Source organism: Trematomus bernacchii, unplaced genomic scaffold, assembly GCF_902827165.1.
Source record: "Trematomus bernacchii unplaced genomic scaffold, fTreBer1.1, whole genome shotgun sequence".
Classification (NCBI taxonomy): Eukaryota; Metazoa; Chordata; class Actinopteri; order Perciformes; family Nototheniidae; genus Trematomus; species Trematomus bernacchii.
In genome coordinates this window covers 313,352-332,628 of record NW_022987678.1, presented here as the reverse complement: position 1 = coordinate 332,628, position 19,277 = coordinate 313,352, and the positions used below count along the sequence as shown (strand labels likewise).

At 41.2% G+C, this 19,277-nt stretch overlaps 1 protein-coding gene across 1 annotated transcript in view; it reads right to left on the bottom strand.

Moving 5' to 3' along the window:
* Positions 1 to 19,277, bottom strand: part of LOC117487634 (nuclear receptor coactivator 1-like) — a 44,362-nt gene continuing 25,085 nt past the window's right edge. The window contains exons 3-11 of the mRNA XM_034136267.1: positions 10,641 to 10,746; positions 8,699 to 8,865; positions 7,114 to 7,220; positions 5,164 to 5,341; positions 3,782 to 3,961; positions 3,423 to 3,515; positions 2,584 to 2,724; positions 727 to 875; positions 1 to 86 (exon numbers count right to left, since the gene is read on the bottom strand). Of these exons, the coding sequence (XP_033992158.1) occupies positions 766 to 875; positions 2,584 to 2,724; positions 3,423 to 3,515; positions 3,782 to 3,961; positions 5,164 to 5,341; positions 7,114 to 7,220; positions 8,699 to 8,865; positions 10,641 to 10,729 (1,065 nt within the window). The 5' untranslated portion in view covers positions 10,730 to 10,746 and the 3' untranslated portion in view covers positions 1 to 86; positions 727 to 765. The remainder of the gene's footprint in view (positions 87 to 726; positions 876 to 2,583; positions 2,725 to 3,422; positions 3,516 to 3,781; positions 3,962 to 5,163; positions 5,342 to 7,113; positions 7,221 to 8,698; positions 8,866 to 10,640; positions 10,747 to 19,277) is intronic.

The following is a 19,277-nucleotide window of genomic DNA, read 5'->3' as shown; positions in this document are numbered from 1 at the left end:
GGACGGGGTCTGGGGGATTAGGCTGCCGGGGGTCGTTGGAAGGCTAGGGGGTTAGTGTTTCCTGAGAGCTAGCAGTGTTGTGTTCCCTGGAGGAGAAGAAGGAGAGGATTAAAGATCACTGTAACCTGAAGAAAGCATGTGGTAGAGAACAAAGTGCTAGAAAATAGGAGAAAACTAATTGTGAATGACTGAGTGAGCGATTTTTTTGGGTAATGTTGAAATTACCTGTGTACTCCTATCTATTGTTTTTAGCTACTCCAAGACAGAAAAAGGCAATAATAATCACAAAATAACTAACTATATGTAACTTTATTTTTTCAATTGGTACCTACAAATTAAGGCTTTAATGTAATGGGTTTTATTGTAATTTCAGTCGAATTGCGAGTAATTATTTTTGTTGAAAGAGACTATCAGGGTCCCATCTTGAGTTACAAAAAAAAGCCTTAAAATAGTCATAATTTGTTTTATTAATGCCTTTTGTGTTCAACTCAATGTTCAATTTGTTAAATATAACAAAATAATTTCATTTATTTTAATTTTATTAAGACATTTGTATTTTGAAGATTATCCTGAAAGTAGAAATATGGCAATACTGATAACACTTTAACATCTGTTTAATTTTCGCAAGTTATATAACCTTAGCAATATTTAACAGTGTTGTTGCATATTGTATATTCTCCTGAGATCATGCAGCCTTTTGATAAAACAATTGTTTGTTAATCGTACCTGTCAATAGTGTGGATGCCCATAATGAAGGGCTGAACATCAGGGTTGGGGGGGGCAGCAGAACTTGCAGCGGGTCTGAGCGCTGAGCGGGGTCCCATCACTTAACGTGAAACGGTACAACGGGCTGATCGCGGTGCCGTGGGTCATCACTGATGGGGAACACACACACACACACATAGAGACACACACACACAGAGAGACACACACAGAGAGACATAGAGAGACACACACACAGAGAGACACACACACACAGAACACACAGAGAGACACACACACACACAGAGAGACATACAGAGAGACACACACACACAGAGAGACATACAGAGAGACATACAGAGAGACACACACACACACAGAGAGACATACAGAGAGACACACACACACACAGAGAGACATACAGAGAGAGAGACACAGAGACACACACACAGAGACATAACACACACACAGAGAGACACACAACACACACACAGAGAGACACACAACACACACAGAGAGACACACACACACACAGAGAGACACACACACACACAGAGAGACACACACACACACAGAGAGACACACACACACACACACACACACACACACACACACACACACACACACACACACACACACACACCAACACACACACACACCACACACCACACACACACACACACACACACACACACACAACACACACCCACACACACCACACACACACACCACAACACACACACACACACACACACACACACACACACACACACACACACACACACACACACGGTTTAGACTTTGGTCTCATCTGTTGTTTGTTTTCCTGTGTTTACCCTTTATCCTATTAACAACAAGCATTCAGTTGATATGTAAGGTCATGATGTCATGATCACCTTGTAACACAAAAAGAACACAAGGTTTGTACTTAAAACAGCTTACCGTGGTCCTTTTTCCAACACTGCAGAACAACAACAACTAGCATTCAATGCTTCTCCTGAGTCTACCACATTGCTTAACTTAAGTTTAGATTAAGTTAATCCATATATGCTAACATTAGAAAACACAGGATTTTTTCAACTGCAGTCATCTGCTAGCTTTTAGACTTTTAGGAAGACAAAGAATGATTTCAAGATGTTGTTACGCCCCTGGTTGTTAACACTTAAAATAAGCATCTCATTTGGACACATTTGTAGACAAAAAAAACAACGAAACAGACATTTTACATAAGATTACAATCACTGAAGACAATCTATTCAAGACCCTTTAACATACATTAGATCTGAGATTAGACTCGCGTGTTTAAATGTAGGATTAACTGATGCAAACATTTGTGCTTCAGTCTTATCTCATTTCAATTTCAAGCTAAATGTCTGACATTTCATGCTTTCAGCTTCAGATGTGAGATTAATTGCTGCTTTTTTTGTTGACATGATTAGTAAACGAAGTATTTTTTTGGTTTGTTGGTCAGTCAAAAAAAATTTTTAAGGTTCAACTCAAGCTCTAAGAAATAGTTTTAGCATATTGTTTTCCGACGTCTCATAAACCAAACAATCAATCCATCCATTAAGTCATAAATAGTTTCAAGACAGTCTGAACTTCTCTCTTTTTATGACCCCTTATTCTTGTTGCATTTAGAATATTCACTGTGTTTTCCACTAGATACATCTGCATATAAATCACACTATCTCTAAAGGTTTTGCAGATATGAACTATCTTGCTCAACACTTCCCCTGCAGGTATGCAAAGTTATTCAAATGTAGTATTTTAAATCGATCTGTGATAATGGTATAGGAGTAGTTTGCTGAGCTCTGGTGAAGCTGTCAGTGTGTATCAATGATTTCTGGGAGTGCAGCTGGACGATCGATGGCTGCTGCTCACCCTCATGCAGCAGCTTCTTGGCGTGGGAGGACTCTTTGCCCTGCGGCTGAAAGAAAGCGTAGATGCACTTCCTGACCAGATCCTCCCAGCCCGGCCGGCCCGTCGCTCGCAAAGCACTGGTTTCTATGGAGATGATCTTCCCTAAAGGAGAGCAACACACACACACACACTCGGTCAGTCTACACACTTTTCAACATTTAAGATACCCTTCACCCATTCAGGGTCAACACTGTGACCTGTTTGAAAAAGTGATTTAGAGTATGAACTTTGTTAAAAGACTGGAAAAGGAACGAGGTTTTTTTTTTTTATACAATATTGTGAGAAAAAACACGTGACAGGAAAGACGAGATGAGTTATCATAGACAGATTATTTTCCAAAGAAGCAGTTTCATTGCTGTGATGCGCCTTTTTCGGCACTACAGTGGCAGCACATAATAAGGACACGCTTACTTAAAGTTAACAATGACAAAGACATGCTTTGGAGAAAGAAATTAGGTGATATTTTGGCTAGAACAAAACTAGATACTGGAAATAGTAACGGGTTCCTTGTCTCTTTTTTTTTATTATTGAATTAACTAAATGTTGACTTAAAAAACCAAAGGAGGTTGGAGCTAAGAAGGACATTTGACACAGGACTACAAGAACATTTTAATAAAAGCTGACAAAATAAACACCAATTAGAACATTTCCTGACTATATTAAGTGTGTGTGTGTGTGTGTGTGTGTGTGTGTGTGTGTGTGTGTGTGTGTGTGTGTGTGTGTGTGTGTGTGTGTGTGTGTGTGTGTGTGTGTGTGTGTGTGTGTGTGTGTGTGTGTGTGTGTGTGTGTGTGTGTGTTACCTGTGGGGTCCTGCTTGGTGATGAAGGACTCAGTGCTGAAAGGCTGGGTGCGAGGAATCCGGCAGGCAATACATATGAGGCAGCTCTGCAGGTCTGAGGGAAGAGAGGACACAAGTGATGAGAGAGAGTGTCTGTGTGTGTGTGTGTGTGTGTGTGTGTGTGTGTGTGTGTGTGTGTGTGTGTGTGTCTTAAATAACATTTGTAATCCATTCTTTTGTATTTATTTATATAGAAACTGATACGACCATGTATAAATCCTCCACATTGATTTGCTTTTAAAGCTGTATAATATATTGACTGTGTGTGTGTGTGTGTGTATGTGTGTGTGTGTGTGCATGTGTGTGTGTGTGTGTGTGTACCCTCTCCCTCCTCCTGCATGCTCCGTGGTTGGGACACGGTGAAGCACTGCATGATCTCGTACTGCTGCCGAGCCTCTGTGTTCTCTGCATCCAGCTCGTCAGGCGGCCTCTTCAGCATGCGACAGTTGAAGGTGTGGCTGTTCCTCCGGGCAGAATCCTGCGGCCACGGCACACCGTTCACTGCACACACAAACTTTTAATACGTTTTAAGACCCCGCGGACACCCTGCCTACTTCCCTAAGATTAACATTATCTAAGGGAAGAAAGTCATTGTGTCACACATATGCTGCATCTCTGATCTGACATTTATTCCCTCTTTTAGCACAATGTGCAGCTTTGAGAAGCTGTGCTAATTTAAGATTTCCATGGTTTGTCACACAGCCTTTCTTTGTTGCTATTCAAAAGTAAACCAAGTTAATTATCTGTATTAAAGACTGTATTCTGAGTTAGCTGCCAGAACTCATCTCCTTAATGGGTTTTATTGGCGTGGAAACTGTCACATTTGAAGATACTGAAAATGCAATTACAGAATTTTCTTTTAAACATTAACAAGGGAGGCTGTGGCTCAGTGCGTAATGTGCTGGATAGTGTGCTGGACTTCGAATCAGGGGATAGCAGGTTTGAGTCCCACTGCAGTCAGCATGTCGTTGTGTCCCTGGGCAAGACACTTCACCTCAAATTGCTCCTGTGGGGATTGCCCACAGTACTGAATGTATGTAAGTCGCTTTGGATAAAAGCGTCTAACAAATGACATGTAATGTAACAACTACTGGCATCTTACACCTTGAATATAAAAGCAGTGGTGTCCAAACTACGGTCCGGGGGCCAAATGCGGCCGACGGACCATTTTGAATCGGCCCTCAGCAAATTCAAAAAGTATAATGTGAAATGTGAAAATGAAACTTGTGCTTGTCTTATATTGTACTTCTTAAATACATATGTAAAAAGATATCACACAGTAGTATTCATGTGTTAATAAGACCACTTTTCAAATAAATTCTGTCAATTCAAGTTGGAAACATTTTCTAACATATCTTAGTTGATAAGAAAAAAGCCCAATAACTTAATTACATAACAAGCTTGAAATACACCCTTCCTATTTCCTCTTATTATAATCAATCTGAGGCTTCTGTTTTAAGGGATGAGCTGCCAACAAAATAAAGTAAACCCTATGGAGATCTGTGATATAGGCTGTTTTCAAGTATCAAGCATAATTTACCTACATTTGATTAATTTAGCTAACTTATAACTGAACGTATGAGGCAATATACCTCAAGTGAGCGGCCCAGCCCTTTGTATATTTTTCTGTATGTGGCTCTTGGTGAAAAAGGTTTGGACACCCCTGATATAAAAGCATTAGCGAGCAGACCCAGCTCACTCACCCAGGCTTTTGGGCAGCAGATTGCGAACAAATTCATTGTGGTCTCCCACGTGGAGGATGCTGTAGACGCTGGAGGTCATCAGCTCCCCCTGCGCGTATCCGAGGTAGCTCGTCACGTTCTCCGACACAAAGACGATGCGGCCCTCCCGGTTTACGACGAAGAAAAACCCATCGAGGGCCTGAATGAGGAGACAGGAAACTGTGGTGTCAAATGATCATATAATCATTTAAAACATATAGTCTTATACTCTGATTGCCTTTTACACTGTTACATTGTATTTGTAGTCTTGTATGTGTTTAACAGAGACATATGTTAAGGATTTACATTGCAGGAGGGCAAAAGGAAGTAAAAGGGGGATTTGCAAATGGTTAAGGACGAGGGGGTTTAATGGTTTAATGGTGGGGATGTTTAGATGATGCCTAAGGGAATTTAAGGGTGGGACCAGGTGGATTTTCTCGACTATAGAGTGTGACTGTAAACTGTGTTCTGGGTGTTGAACGTCTCTATCCTCTGAGGATGAAGTAGCTCTGTTCCTACATTTGAGATCAATTTAACTTGTATATAGAGTGCCACAGTGACGCGTCCTAAAACCCGGAAGTAAACTCCTTCCGGTTCCTTAGACAAAAACGCAATGCAATCTCTCCATAGGATTTTGGAAAATAGCTGGAAATAAGGTCTGTGGTTGAGACACATTTAGGAGACGGATCACGTTTTGTTCAGCCGGATAATCTCCACATGTCTACCCTACTTTTATAATTTTCTAATCATAAATCGAGTCGCCAGAAGCAAAATGCTAACGTTATGCTATAAACGAACTACAGCAGGGTCGCTGCTTCAACGTCACGCCAACTTAAAGGGGACCTATCATGCAAAATGCACTTTTGTACGTCTTTTATACATGAATATGTGTCCCCGGTGTTCCAGGGAACTCACCAAGTGTCAGAAAACACAACCCTCTCTATTTTCCTCCATACCCAAATCTCTAAAAAAGGGGCTGCAACGGATCTGATAAAAACTGATCCAGATTTGAACACTGTCCTGACGTCAGGACTGTGGCGCTACGGCTATTGGGCCAACTCCACCAATCAGGAGGAGACAGCCACGGCCATTGCCGTTAGAAAGCGCTGGAGACGCTTGTAGTACATATGCCAGGCCTGTAGGTGGTGCTGTTCTCACAGAATCAGCCCTTGCTAAAACAGATCTAAAAAATGTCAAATTGAGCGAAATGAGGCATGGCTAAAATGCATGATCTGTTTGGTATTTTGAAAAAAAAAAAAGTATAAATATGCCTTATATAGGTATGGTCCTACACTATATTATTCAAATATAGCATGATAGGTCCACTTTAAGATCCATATTCAAAACTACAGATTCTAAATGGTACAAGTTGAAGCGTTTGTTTGAACAGTTAGCAGGAGGCAGGTACTTGCTTTCAAGCAGAACAGGGCAAACAAACTTAGCGGGAGTGTTTACGTGTTCGGTGTAATGACGTACAACGGCCTCCACAACTTCTGTAGTCCTATTCAGCCACTTGTTAACAACCATCGTTTTTCAGACACGTAAACTCTTCAGAAATCACCAGTGGGGTCACTGCTGATGTGTTTAATGTCGTAGAACAAAACGTGATCCGTCTCTTAAATGTGTCTCAACCACAGACCTTATTTCCAGCTCTTTTCCTAAACCCTATGGAGAAATTGCATTGCTTTTTGGCGAAGGAACCGGAAGTGGTAAAATGCTAAGTCACTTCCGGGTTTTAGGACGCGTCACTGTGGCACTCCATTGACTTTCTTTATTACTTTATTCAATATAACAAAAGACAAACTTTGTCCATGATTCATTTATCAGTTTCTCTTAAGAATTTCCTCCAGAAACCAGATTGTGTGAGTCGGAAATAAAACTCCCAGCAGTGGTGGAGGAGGAGGAAGAAATGATTGTGTACGTGATGTTCACCTCTAGCAGCATGGGCCCCAGGGCCTCTTTCTCCACCAGACCCTGGCTACTGGAGGAGATGTCGCTCTTCTGCACCTCATCATCTGGAGACAGAAGGGCTGCTTTCTCTGTCAGGGGGAAGGAAACACACGTTAGGAAACTGAATACACAGACATGGAAACTTCCTGTAATATCACTACTTACTTACCCCCCCCCCCCGAAAAAAGCGATTTATAACATGTCGGAGAGTTTAGCAAGTTTAGGAAACAAAATATAAGTCGATGAGAAGCTGAGGTCGGCTTTAACTGACACGCTATCAAAATAAGAAAATTCCTGAGATCCAATATGTTGAACAAATCTTAATTTATGCCTATAATTATGATCAAACTTATCATCACAGCTACAAAAAGTGTCAGTCAACGAAAACAGCAATCTGTTTCGATGATTAGAATTAGAATTGGGAGGGATGAACCCCTCTGTAATGGTCACACAGCACACACAGTGAAATGTGTTCTCTGCTTTTAACCCATCCTAGTACAAGGAGTCTAGTACTAGGAGCAGTGGGCAGCTATTGCACAGCGCCCAGGGAACTTGGTGAACTGGGACCTCTCCAAGTAGCAGTCCACACTCCATATTTTAGGTCTGGTCGGGGACTTGAACCGGCGACCCTACAGCTCCCAGTTCAAACACCTACTGACTGAGCCACTGCCGGATAATATTACATCACAATACCAATTTTATTTCAATACAATTCACCAGTTTCTCAAAAAGTGTGTGAATAGGGCTCATGGACTTGTGAGCAATCAATAATTAAACCTCACATTAGGCGTAATGTTTATTTATTAAAAAAACAGTGAAATTCTCTGAGAATCAATAAGGAGGTGTTTTATATTTTGGCAATTAAAAAATTCTAAATTTTTGAATAGAGATATACTTTCAAAACATGAATTTTAGAAAACCAGATGTGAGATTTGAATCAGATATTTGTCTCTAGTAGAGGTGAGAGGGGTTTACTCGTAAAACACCTTCTCTTAAATATATATTTTCCTATTTAAATGAATATAACATCATAATATACACTTTTATTACAAAGTTGTGTGTGTGTGCGCACAATGTACAAGCACACTAGAGTGTTACCAGAATGGTTTGGTTTTACCAATCATGTCTTTGCTAACATCCCAAATACACCTGATTTTGTTGACACCAACCACAGGGAGGTGCTAATATTAGAAGTAGGCAGTGCCTTTGACCTGTACATGGACCAGACTTTCCAGGACAAGTATATCAAATACCAACCACTGCTCGATGTGATAACCAGCTTTGGGTACAAGTGTAGATATAGCATACTCATATTCGGAAGTCTTGGCCATGTATATAAATGCACCATGATTGGTCTGAGAATTGCTGGAATGTCAAAGAGAAAAGCCAAACAAATTGCCAAATATTGCTCTGTTTCAGCTATTATTGGCAGCTTAGCCGTGTGGAGAAGGAGATGCTCTGTGTTCCCCTAAGTGTTCTGTGCTGCTTAGCCCAGATATATTTGATTCCCTGTCTTATGTAATATAATTTGTGGAACCAAATAAAGTATTCAAATGTGTGTCCTCACCCAGCGCACGCCGCTTCATCAGCTGGATTTGGTCCACGGTGCTCTTGAGGATGTGGCACTTGTCGGGCTTGGCGCTGAGGCTGGCAATGTCGCTCATGTTGGACGACAGCAGCTCCGCCAGCTCCTCGATGTAGCGACACTCCAACTCCCGCCTCCGCTTCTCCACGCTGCGGAGATAACACACACACACACACACACACACACATACAGAGGTGAGCTTCACACACGCAATGAGTTGCATAGTGACATCAATATATGTAACACTATTGGCTAGCGCTCCAACACATTGTGCTTGATATACTAAGAGGCTAATCTCTAAGTGGTTGACTAATCACAACAGAGCCAGCCAGCTAACCAATCAGAGCAGACTTGACTCTGGTTTCAGACAGAGGGTGAAAAGAGGTGCTGCAGCACAGGCAGTATGAGAAAAATAAAGAGCTTTTTGAACATTAAAGCATGGAGACATGTAGAGACACTACATACAGATATACACCTGAACATCAGCAGGAGAGGACTCTTTAAAGTAGAGACACTACATACTGATATACACCTGAACATCAGCAGGAGAGGACTCTTTAAAGTAGAGACACTACATACAGATATACACCTGAACATCAGCAGGAGAGGACTCTTTAAAGTAGAGACACTACATACTGATATACACCTGAACATCAGCAGGAGAGGACTCTTTAAAGTAGAGACACTACATATAGATATACACCTGAACATCAGCAGGAGAGGACTCTTTAAAGTAGAGACACTACATACTGATATACACCTGAACATCAGCAGGAGAGGACTCTTTAAAGTAGAGACACTACATACTGATATACACCTGAACATCAGCAGGAGAGGACTCTTTAAAGTAGAGACACTAAATACTGATATACACCTGAACATCAGCAGGAGAGGACTCTTTAAAGTAGAGACACTACATACTGATATACACCTGAACATCAGCAGCAGAGGACTCTTTAAAGTAGAGACACTACATACTGATATACACCTGAACATCAGCAGGAGAGGACTCTTTAAAGTAGAGACACTACATACTGATATACACCTGAACATCAGCAGGAGAGGACTCTTTAAAGTAGAGACACTACATACTGATATACACCTGAACATCAGCAGGAGAGCACTCTTTAAAGTAGAGACACTACATACTGATATACACCTGAACATCAGCAGGAGAGGACTCTTTAAAGTAGAGACACTACATACTGATATACACCTGAACATCAGCAGGAGAGGACTCTTTAAAGTAGAGACACTACATACTGATAGGAAGCTGAAAATGAGCAGAATAGGGCCCCTTTAACGTTCAGTTCTTTAACGTCAACTAAAAATAAATCAGAGATTAAACATTTGAACATCTGATCACAACAGTTTGGTGATTTAAACTACCTGTTGTTTGAAAAAAGTAGCAGAGTTGGAAACTTTAACATTACAATGTGCTGAAACAGTGCGGTGGTTTTTCACCCAGCTGCCTGTAATGTGTTTCTGAAATATGTAAACAAGAGACAGAACATAAAGAAATCTGCAGTTGATTTTAGTCAGACTCCTTCTTCAGTTTGCTTGCACTTTGAAACTGACGAGTTACAGTAAGGTATGTGGTAAACATGAGAAACAGGAATGTGTGTATGGGAGTGTGTGTGTGCAACGACAACAGCAAAAGTAGGTCAGTGCATTGGCCGGCCAGAACACACAGGCGTGTGAATGCGCAGGGCAGAAGCTGATCTACTTGGCAATTAATAAGGCTTTTTTTCATTTAGTCCTGGTGCAAGAAATCCCCATTTCACATCAAAGCAGGAAGGAGAAAAGTCCAACAACCAATCGAGCGGGAGCTGATACTCTGATACTTGTTGTTTTGCAGATTATGCCTGGTTATGTAACGCTGGTAATATAATGCTCCACACAGAACAGAAACACATGTCGGTACCTTTCCCCCGACGTGTCGCATGGCGAGCCCTTCCTCTTGCGTGACTCTGACGCGGCAGGGTCCAGGGGGTTTTCCCCGACTGCACTCATTTTCAGCTTTAACTGACCTGTAGAGGAGGAACACATGGAAAAGAGAGGAAAGGTCAATAACAGAAGGTGTGCACCATGGAAAACACACTTTCTTTAACGTTATCAGGACAGGTAGTAGTGTAGCTTTTACTAAAACCTGCAAACACAAGTGGCTACTCTAGCCAACAAACTCCAGTAATATAAAGTTATTAATATCTGGATATCTTGGTTTGCACACACAATCAGCTTTTACTGACGTACATACAATTATAATATTTGTAATACATTTTAGGAACACATGGCAAAGAGAGGAAAGGTCAATAACAGAAAGTGTGCACCGTAAACAACACACTTTCTTTAATGTTAGCAGGACAGGTAGTAGTGTAAAACCTGCAAACACAAGTGGCTACTCTAGCCAACAAACTCCAGTAATAGATAGTTATTATTATTTGGATACCTTAAATGATAGGGTTTGGTTTACACAAACAATTATGCAACAGCTTTCACTGACATACATACAATTATAATACATTTTATTGTCCGGCACCATGCCTGTGGTGTGGATGACCAAATTCACACATCAAAAAGGCGTGATAAACTGTTGATTCCATGGAAAACTATATATTTTTTAAATGTGAACATAGATGAACAAAGACACTTTAGTATTGTATAACTGCAGCTACAAAGAAGCATTGACATAACTAAGAAAAAAAGGACAATTAGTCATGTAACATTTTATGAAAATGTGTGGTTTTTTAGGCTTTTAGTGGCTGTTTAAATAACTACAACAAATGTTTTGGGGAGAAGTACACTAATAACATAATCATTCCTGCAGTACTCATAGACAGTTTGCATTTATACTCTTTTGTGTACAATTTATGATCTATATATTTGTAAAATACATCAAGTTAGTGCATCACTACTCCCTAAGTTAGCAGAAAAAACATTGTTAAAGAAAGTCAGCATTAAAATGAATATGACATGTTTAATAAATCACAAGTAAAGTGGATTTTGTATTCATGTCAAACCACAGTATTTACTTAACATTACAATAATTTAAATGTATTTATATATGCATTACATTTAAATTAAGTTTGGTATTTGGTAGGGATGCTCCGATCAGGGTTTTTGGGGCCGATCACCAGAATCAGAATCGGCCGATACCAATCGCCGATCCGATCACATGGTGGGTGGGGGCTACGGGGATCTTCCATTTAAAGTGTTGTTTTGTGAATTGAGTAGCAGAGTTTCCGTTAGCCGGTAATTACTGGACTATGACCGGTAATATATGCTGATGTTTAAAACTCAGTTAATGGGGCTCTTTTTTATATTGCTTCAGTTATAATCGTAACGGATCGAAAAGTTCAAATTAAACAACATCATTATTAGATTCAAACAAACTACTTATAGTAGGCTAGATGAAGTACATTATTCAAAAGTTTACATTAACTTTGGATAATAACAACGGAGAAATAAACGGAGCCTCTCTCCCTCTCTCTCTCTCTCTCTCCTTCTCTCCCTCTCTCCCTCTCTCTCTCCTTCTCTCCCTCTCTCCCTCCTCTGACAGCCCGTCAGTATCTCATGCAGCTCACTGATCCAGTAATGAGTGACCCGACAGTGAAGAATAAATATATTTATAACTAGTTTAGCTTGTTCCAGATGTAGATAAAATAGCTAAGTGTGTTAGTTCTAACTTGAGGTGTGTGTTTTGCTCACCGGTCCGTCACAGGCAGCGGGCGGAGCTGCGACTGTGATCCGGTAGAGCTGCGTGTCTCCCTCAGCTGATCATGATCTCTCTCTCTTTCTGCTTCACACACGTTGCATACCGCTATTTTATTGTCTTTTTAGGACACCTTAAAAAACTGCCAGACTGGTGAAGCCATCTTGGCGAGCTTGTTTTCCCGCGCACAGAGAAAAGTGTCATGTATTTTGCATAATCTGATCGGCTCTCCTGATCGGCCTTTATAGAGAGCACCGATCGAACTATTAAGAGTGAATATCGGCCGATAATGATCGGCGGCCGATCGATCGGAGCATCCCTAGTATTTGGATGCACAGTCTGCAGCTCAGCAACAACCCTTCTGTTGGTGCTGAATTCACCCTAGAGCTTTATTGAAGTGTGTGGATTGTAGAATTGTATTAAAGCCTCCCTAATATTTTGTATCTTTCCTCCAAATGGACCCGTGCCGGTTATTTATCTACAAAGACAGCCTGCACCTTTCCTCTCTGTCACTCTCACTGCAATGGGAGGAAAACCATGGAAACAGGAAATGCTGCAACATTTGATGAAGCACACCAGCGATTCATTAAGCCCCAATATTGAAATAAAAACCCTTTACTGTAAATGGCATCACAAATTGAATTTAGGAGCATCTTATTAAGCCAGATGCACACGGAAATCAGCGAAAAGCAACAAAGGATAACAATGTCTGTCATGTTTTGCAAACTGTAAAGGCTGACAGGTGTCATAACTAACCTGTTTTTGACTAAATTAAATTACTAAATGAATTTTAGGTAGATTAATAACCTGAAAGATGTATTCTGTTGAACTGTACACATCAGGATGGTCTCGAGTCTCTTAAAGGGGACCTATTATGCAAAATCCACTTCTTCATGTCTCTTCTACATCAACATGTGTCCCCTCTTCTTCATGTCTCTTCTACATCAACATGTGTCCCCTCTTCTTCATGTCTCTTCTACATCAACATGTGTCCCCTCTTCTTCATGTCTCTTCTACATCAACATGTGTCCCCTCTTCTCCATGTCTCTTCTACATCAACATGTGTCCCCTCTTCTTCATGTCTCTTCTTCATCAACATGTGTCCCCTCTTCTTCATGTCTCTTCTACATCAACATGTGTCCCCTCTTCTTCATGTCTCTTCTACATCAACATGTGTCCCCTCTTCTTCATGTCTCTTCTACATCAACATGTGTCCCCTCTTCTTCATGTCTCTTCTACATCAACATGTGTCCCCTCTTCTTCATGTCTCTTCTACATCAACATGTGTCCCCTCTTCTTCATGTCTCTTCTTCATCAACATGTGTCCCCTCTTCTTCATGTCTCTTCTACATCAACATGTGTCCCCTCTTCTCCATGTCTCTTCTACATCAACATGTGTCCCCTCTTCTTCATGTCTCTTCTACATCAACATGTGTCCCCTCTTCTTCATGTCTCTTCTACATCAACATGTGTCCCCTCTTCTTCATGTCTCTTCTACATCAACACGTGTCCCCTCTTCTTCATGTCTCTTCTACATCAACATGTGTCCCCTCTGTGGAAAGAGACTCTGAAAGTTTCAGGAACAAAGATTCTCTCTCTTTTTGTCCTGATCCATTTCTATAAAAACCTGTCTGAAAATGAGCTGATCAGATTTTGGCCACTTTATGATGTCATAACTATGTTTTGGCTTGTGTAACCATTAGCCAATCACCAACCAAGGTAACCCCCCCCCCCCCACCTTATCACCTGAATCTCCTCCTAGAGCACCATTGAGTTCTTTGTAACCAAGTCTCTCTCAGAGGGGCGTGGGGAGGGGCTCCTTATTTTCATCTAAAGTAACAGACAGAGAATCAGCACTTTTGAAACAGGGCTGAAACAGAGGGGATTATGGGATGCTGCAATGATCTGTTTGGTGTTTCAGCCAATCAGAGACAGGTTCTGTATATATCTGAGACCTATAATATATTGATGAAAAACAGTATAATAGGGGACCTTTAATATTTAAATGCTTTGGTAACTTAATCTGTAAATCAATGACATGCAAACAAACTAGAGCCACACGAAGCGTTTTATATCCACTGATAATAAAAAAAAGCACAAAAACAGGCAGTCATTGTGGGCGTGTTGGGCCGCTGCTCACAGGACGCTAATCCTTCCTGACGAGCCGTGTTTACATTTCACCTCAAATAACCCCCTCTCTCCTCCTCCGCCCTCCTTATGCAGCTAACTCGCAGCTCAGGGAGAAATCAGAGCCCTGCTACAAACCAATGGAAACACAAATTAGCCTGGTGTCTGTGTGCTGAGTTCAGCTTGTGCTAGAGTTAGCAGCTGAAACTGTGAGTACGTCAAATTATTACCGAGAAATCAGATGCATCAGAACAAGCTATTAGTGAGAGCCATTTTCATTTAGTTATTATGGTCTGAATGTTAGGCTTAATAATAACGTACGGATTTAGATTCAAACGACCCAACTTAATTAATCAGGTATTTTTGTGAGTCACACTATGGTTTCAAATGTATTAATTTAAGGCTCACTTATTTGTTATGAAATGTGCGTCAGTATCACGTGCATGGCTAAATGCCTATATATGGTAGGTTAATAGGACACAGCTGATGGTGGTGAGACGGGGAAGCGGAAAAGTATTTTGACCGTGTTCTTTTTGTGACTTGTATTTACTATGAAGCGAAGAAATGTGTCCTCCTGTTTCTATGCCGCCTGGACCAATGAATAAAGCTCATCTGATTCAACAACGATCTCCGCTAAATTTGTTTGGAAACAAAGAGAGGCGCGTCAAAAACCCACAACCCCGACAGAGGTGGCTATTAAATGTAGACTAGGATTAAAACGCCACCACACTATTAGTCGACTTATTAGTACATTATTTATGCTATGTTCAAGGGAAATGACTTATTTCCCTGAAATGTGTGAGCATATGATTCAAGATTCAAAGGCTTTATTGTTATAAGCACAATAGCTACAGTGTAGTTGTTGGCAATGAAAATCTGAAATCTCAGGCTCCTCTAACAATGCAGCATACAATAAGATAAGATGGAGGGTATTTAATTCCACTTTACATTGTTAACTTACTCGGGGTTCCTGCAGGTTTCACCAACTCAAATTTAAGACTTTTAAGATCACTTTGAATAGAATTTAAGACCTATTTCACGGCAAGAAAGTATGAAGGAAAATTGCTATGAAAGAAGAAATACGTCCCATAATGACTTAGAAAGTAAATGTATTCATGTTCAACATAAGAACGATGACTGAACATAAGAATAACACAGAACTGTGTAAGCGTGTGTGTGTCTCTGTGTATGTGTGTGTGTGTGTGTGTGTGTGTGTGTGTGTGTGTGTGTGTGTGTGTGTGTGTGTGTGTGTGTGTGTGTGTGTGTGTGTGTGTGTGTGTGTGTGTGTGTGTGTGTGACAAGAGCTATATTCAGAGCTCTGCTGCCTTCATGCTGTTGTATGATTGGTGTTTAGCTACGGTATTTAGCGTCCACAGCACCTCCGCTTTTAGGGTTGACGTAGACCCAAACGTCGCCCGGAGGTCCCCCGATGTTGTTGCGGGAGCTAACGCTGCATTAGCAAAACAAACGCTAATTTTGTTTGCAAAAGGTGCAGCGGGCTTCAAACACGTTCCCCTCCACTGGTTTCAACCAAGCACTAAATTCGATGTTTTCCAACCAAATACGGTTGAACTTACACTTCCCCATATTTATTTATAAGTAGATTTGAAGATACCAAGGTTTCTGACTGCCGCTAGCTGAAGCTTGGTTGCTAGGTTAATAGCTGGGTGTTCTCCGATAAGGGGCCGGGGGAAACAAAGTTAGTGATTACTGGTTCCATGTTGATTTATTTCAATACAAATTGTTGGGGGGAACTGAAAGGCTCTCACCGTACTGGTTACTTTGCAGCCCGGACATTTCCCCCAAAACACATTTCGACGTGATCGCAACACAGAAGTACCTTTCAAATCCGATCATTTTTAAGACCTTCTAAATTATATTTAAGACCTTTCTTATTTTTTTGATCATATTTAAGACCTTTTTAAGGCCTTAAATTCTGATTATCAAATGTAAGACTTTTTAAGACCCCGCGGGAACCCTGCTTACTGTACTCTTACATCTATAAAGGCATTTACCTTATATTAATACCAAATAAGGCCTTACTCTTAGATTTAAAGGGGACCTATTATACTGTTTCTCATCAATATATTACAGGTCTCAGATATATACAAAACAAGTCTCTGAAGTGATTGGCTCCAAACACCAAACAGATCATTGCAGCATCCCATAATCCCCTCTGTTTCAGCCCTGTTTCCAAAGTGCTGATCCTCTGTCTGTTACTTTAGATGAAAATAAGGATTGGTGTGATGTGCTCATGCTTGCGTGTTCCTGTAAGCAGCCGAGCCGCAGCGTTTTGTACCAGCTGCAGGCGTGCCAGCGAGGTCTGGTTTAGGCCGGCATAAAGTGCATTATAATAATCTAGACGCGTAGAAACAAAGGCATGAATAACACGCTGAAAGTCTAAAAAGGATAAAACCGGTTTAATTTTGGACAGAAGCCTCAGGTGATAAAAACTGGACTTAACCACAGAGTTTATCTGTTTATCTCATTTAAAAGCACTGTCGATTTTGACGCCCAGATTTGTGACCATGGGTTTTGCATACAGGTCAATGGAAGGGACATCACCATTTGGTCCAAACACAATGACCTCTGTTTTGCTCTCATTTATATTTAAAAAGTTTAGCGCCATCCAGGCCTTTATGTCATTAAGACAGTCAACCAGGGGCATCAGAGAGCTGGTGTCTTTTTTTCAGGGGTAGGTATATTTGGGAGTCGTCCGCATAAAGGTGGTAGGAGACGCCATGTTTTCTAAAAATTAGTCCAAGGGGGAGAAGGTATAAATAAAATGGGCCCCAAAATAGAACCTTGGGGAACTCCACAGGATAGGGGGGCAGAAGAAGATGCAAATTCACCAAGTCTAACAGAGAAAGATCTCTGGGACAAATAGGACCTGAACCACTCTAAGGCAGTGCCCCTGAAACCCACACAGTGCTCTAGACGAGAGATAAGGATGGAGTGGTTAATCGTATCAAAAGGCAGCTGTGAGGTCTAAAGCCTCTTACACACCAAACTGACACCAAAGAACACGTCCAGGTGGAACGTCGCCTCACGTCTCGGCGCCTTGGCCAACAGTCGCACTGGAACACACCGCAAAGACTTCAGCCGACGGCCAAGTAGCACGTACGAACTGCGCATGCGTGAGTGGCAATAACTCTCCTTACCAGCAGGCGGCGGAAGTGTGTATTCATCATTCAAAAAAGGCAACAACCGGAAGACAGCCTGCGTGATACACCGAGAGAAGAACAGACTGCGTGATATAAACAAACAAATAGCGTGTGCGTTCCATTTTCACTCTACAGCGAGAAGCTCATGGGGCTTTCCCGAACCTGTGTCGAGAGCTGGAGTTAAATGAAATCTCAGATTTGCCTTCTTAATCGTTTGTTTGGGTCCCTCACTTCCGTTTCGCTTCTCATGCACTGATTCGCTAAGCTGAACAGCCAATCAGAGTGATTTATTTAGGTGAAGGTGTCGCCACGGCTGAAAAGACACAACGGTGCAGGACACACCAATTTGAGTGGGGCGACAGGACGCTCATCGACGGCCAGACATCGATCGACATGGAAAATCGGCTTGGTGTGTAAGGACCTTAAGAGTACAGTTAGTAAAGACTAGTGGAAGTAAATAAAATACTGCATATTGTAATCATATATTTAAAATGTAGACTGTAAAGCAGTATTTTAAGAGGTGCTTTGCGGAGTTTCCTGGACTTGCGTTAATAAAATCCTACTGTCCTTGTCTTTTTCATATCTTTGAAAGATAGATTTATGACATTTTAATACCAAATAAGGCCTTACTCTTAGATTAAATATGTGTATCAGAGTTCCCGTTAGAATATTTTTTTGCCGGTCAACATGTCCGTTAAAGTTGAAATCTTCCGGACAAAATTAGATAAGTGCCGGTTAAAGGTCTTCTTTGTTATTTATTGAGCTTTAAAACAAATTGATATGATTCGACATTAAACAAACTAATTATAGTAGATTAACTACATTATTCAAAAGTGTACAGTAATTTACAAAAACGCGGGAATAATAAACGGAGCGCTCTCTCCTTCTCCTGACAGCCCGTCAGTATCATGCAGCTCGCGGATCCAGTAATGAGTGACCCGACAGTAAAACTAAACATATCTATAACTAGTTTAGGTAGTTTGAGAGGTAATTAAAATAGCTACGTGTGATTTTCTAACCTGAAGTGTGTTTTGCTCTGCTCGCCGCTGCAGGGGATCATGCAGAGCTGCGTGTCGACTCGTCAGCAGCAGCCGATCTCTCTCTCCTGTCAGATTAGACTTTACTCGCATTTATGTCCATATCGATCAGATCTAGCTAGTTCTAGCTAATGATATGACTACCTGCTTGTTAAAAGACACCTAAACAATAAGCGTCGCTATGCAACCGGATGAGGCCACAAAGTATAGCGCAGCATTATGCATTTGTTTACATGCCCACCGGAACCCCGAGGCATTACCAACAGATCAACGCACAATCAACCCATACAGGACATCTCTTTCTCCACATTAAGTGTTAGACATTAGAATTGACAATTTTTGTCTGTCACATACTCTTTTGTCTGTCACATACTATTCTTGTCTGTCACATAAGTGGCGCAACTGATGCGGTATTGCGCTAAGGGAAAATTATTTTGACCGGACATTTTGACCGGAGAGATTTAGATTTGCCGGACTTCAGCATATTTTACCGGTCATTGTCCGGTAATTACCGGCTAACG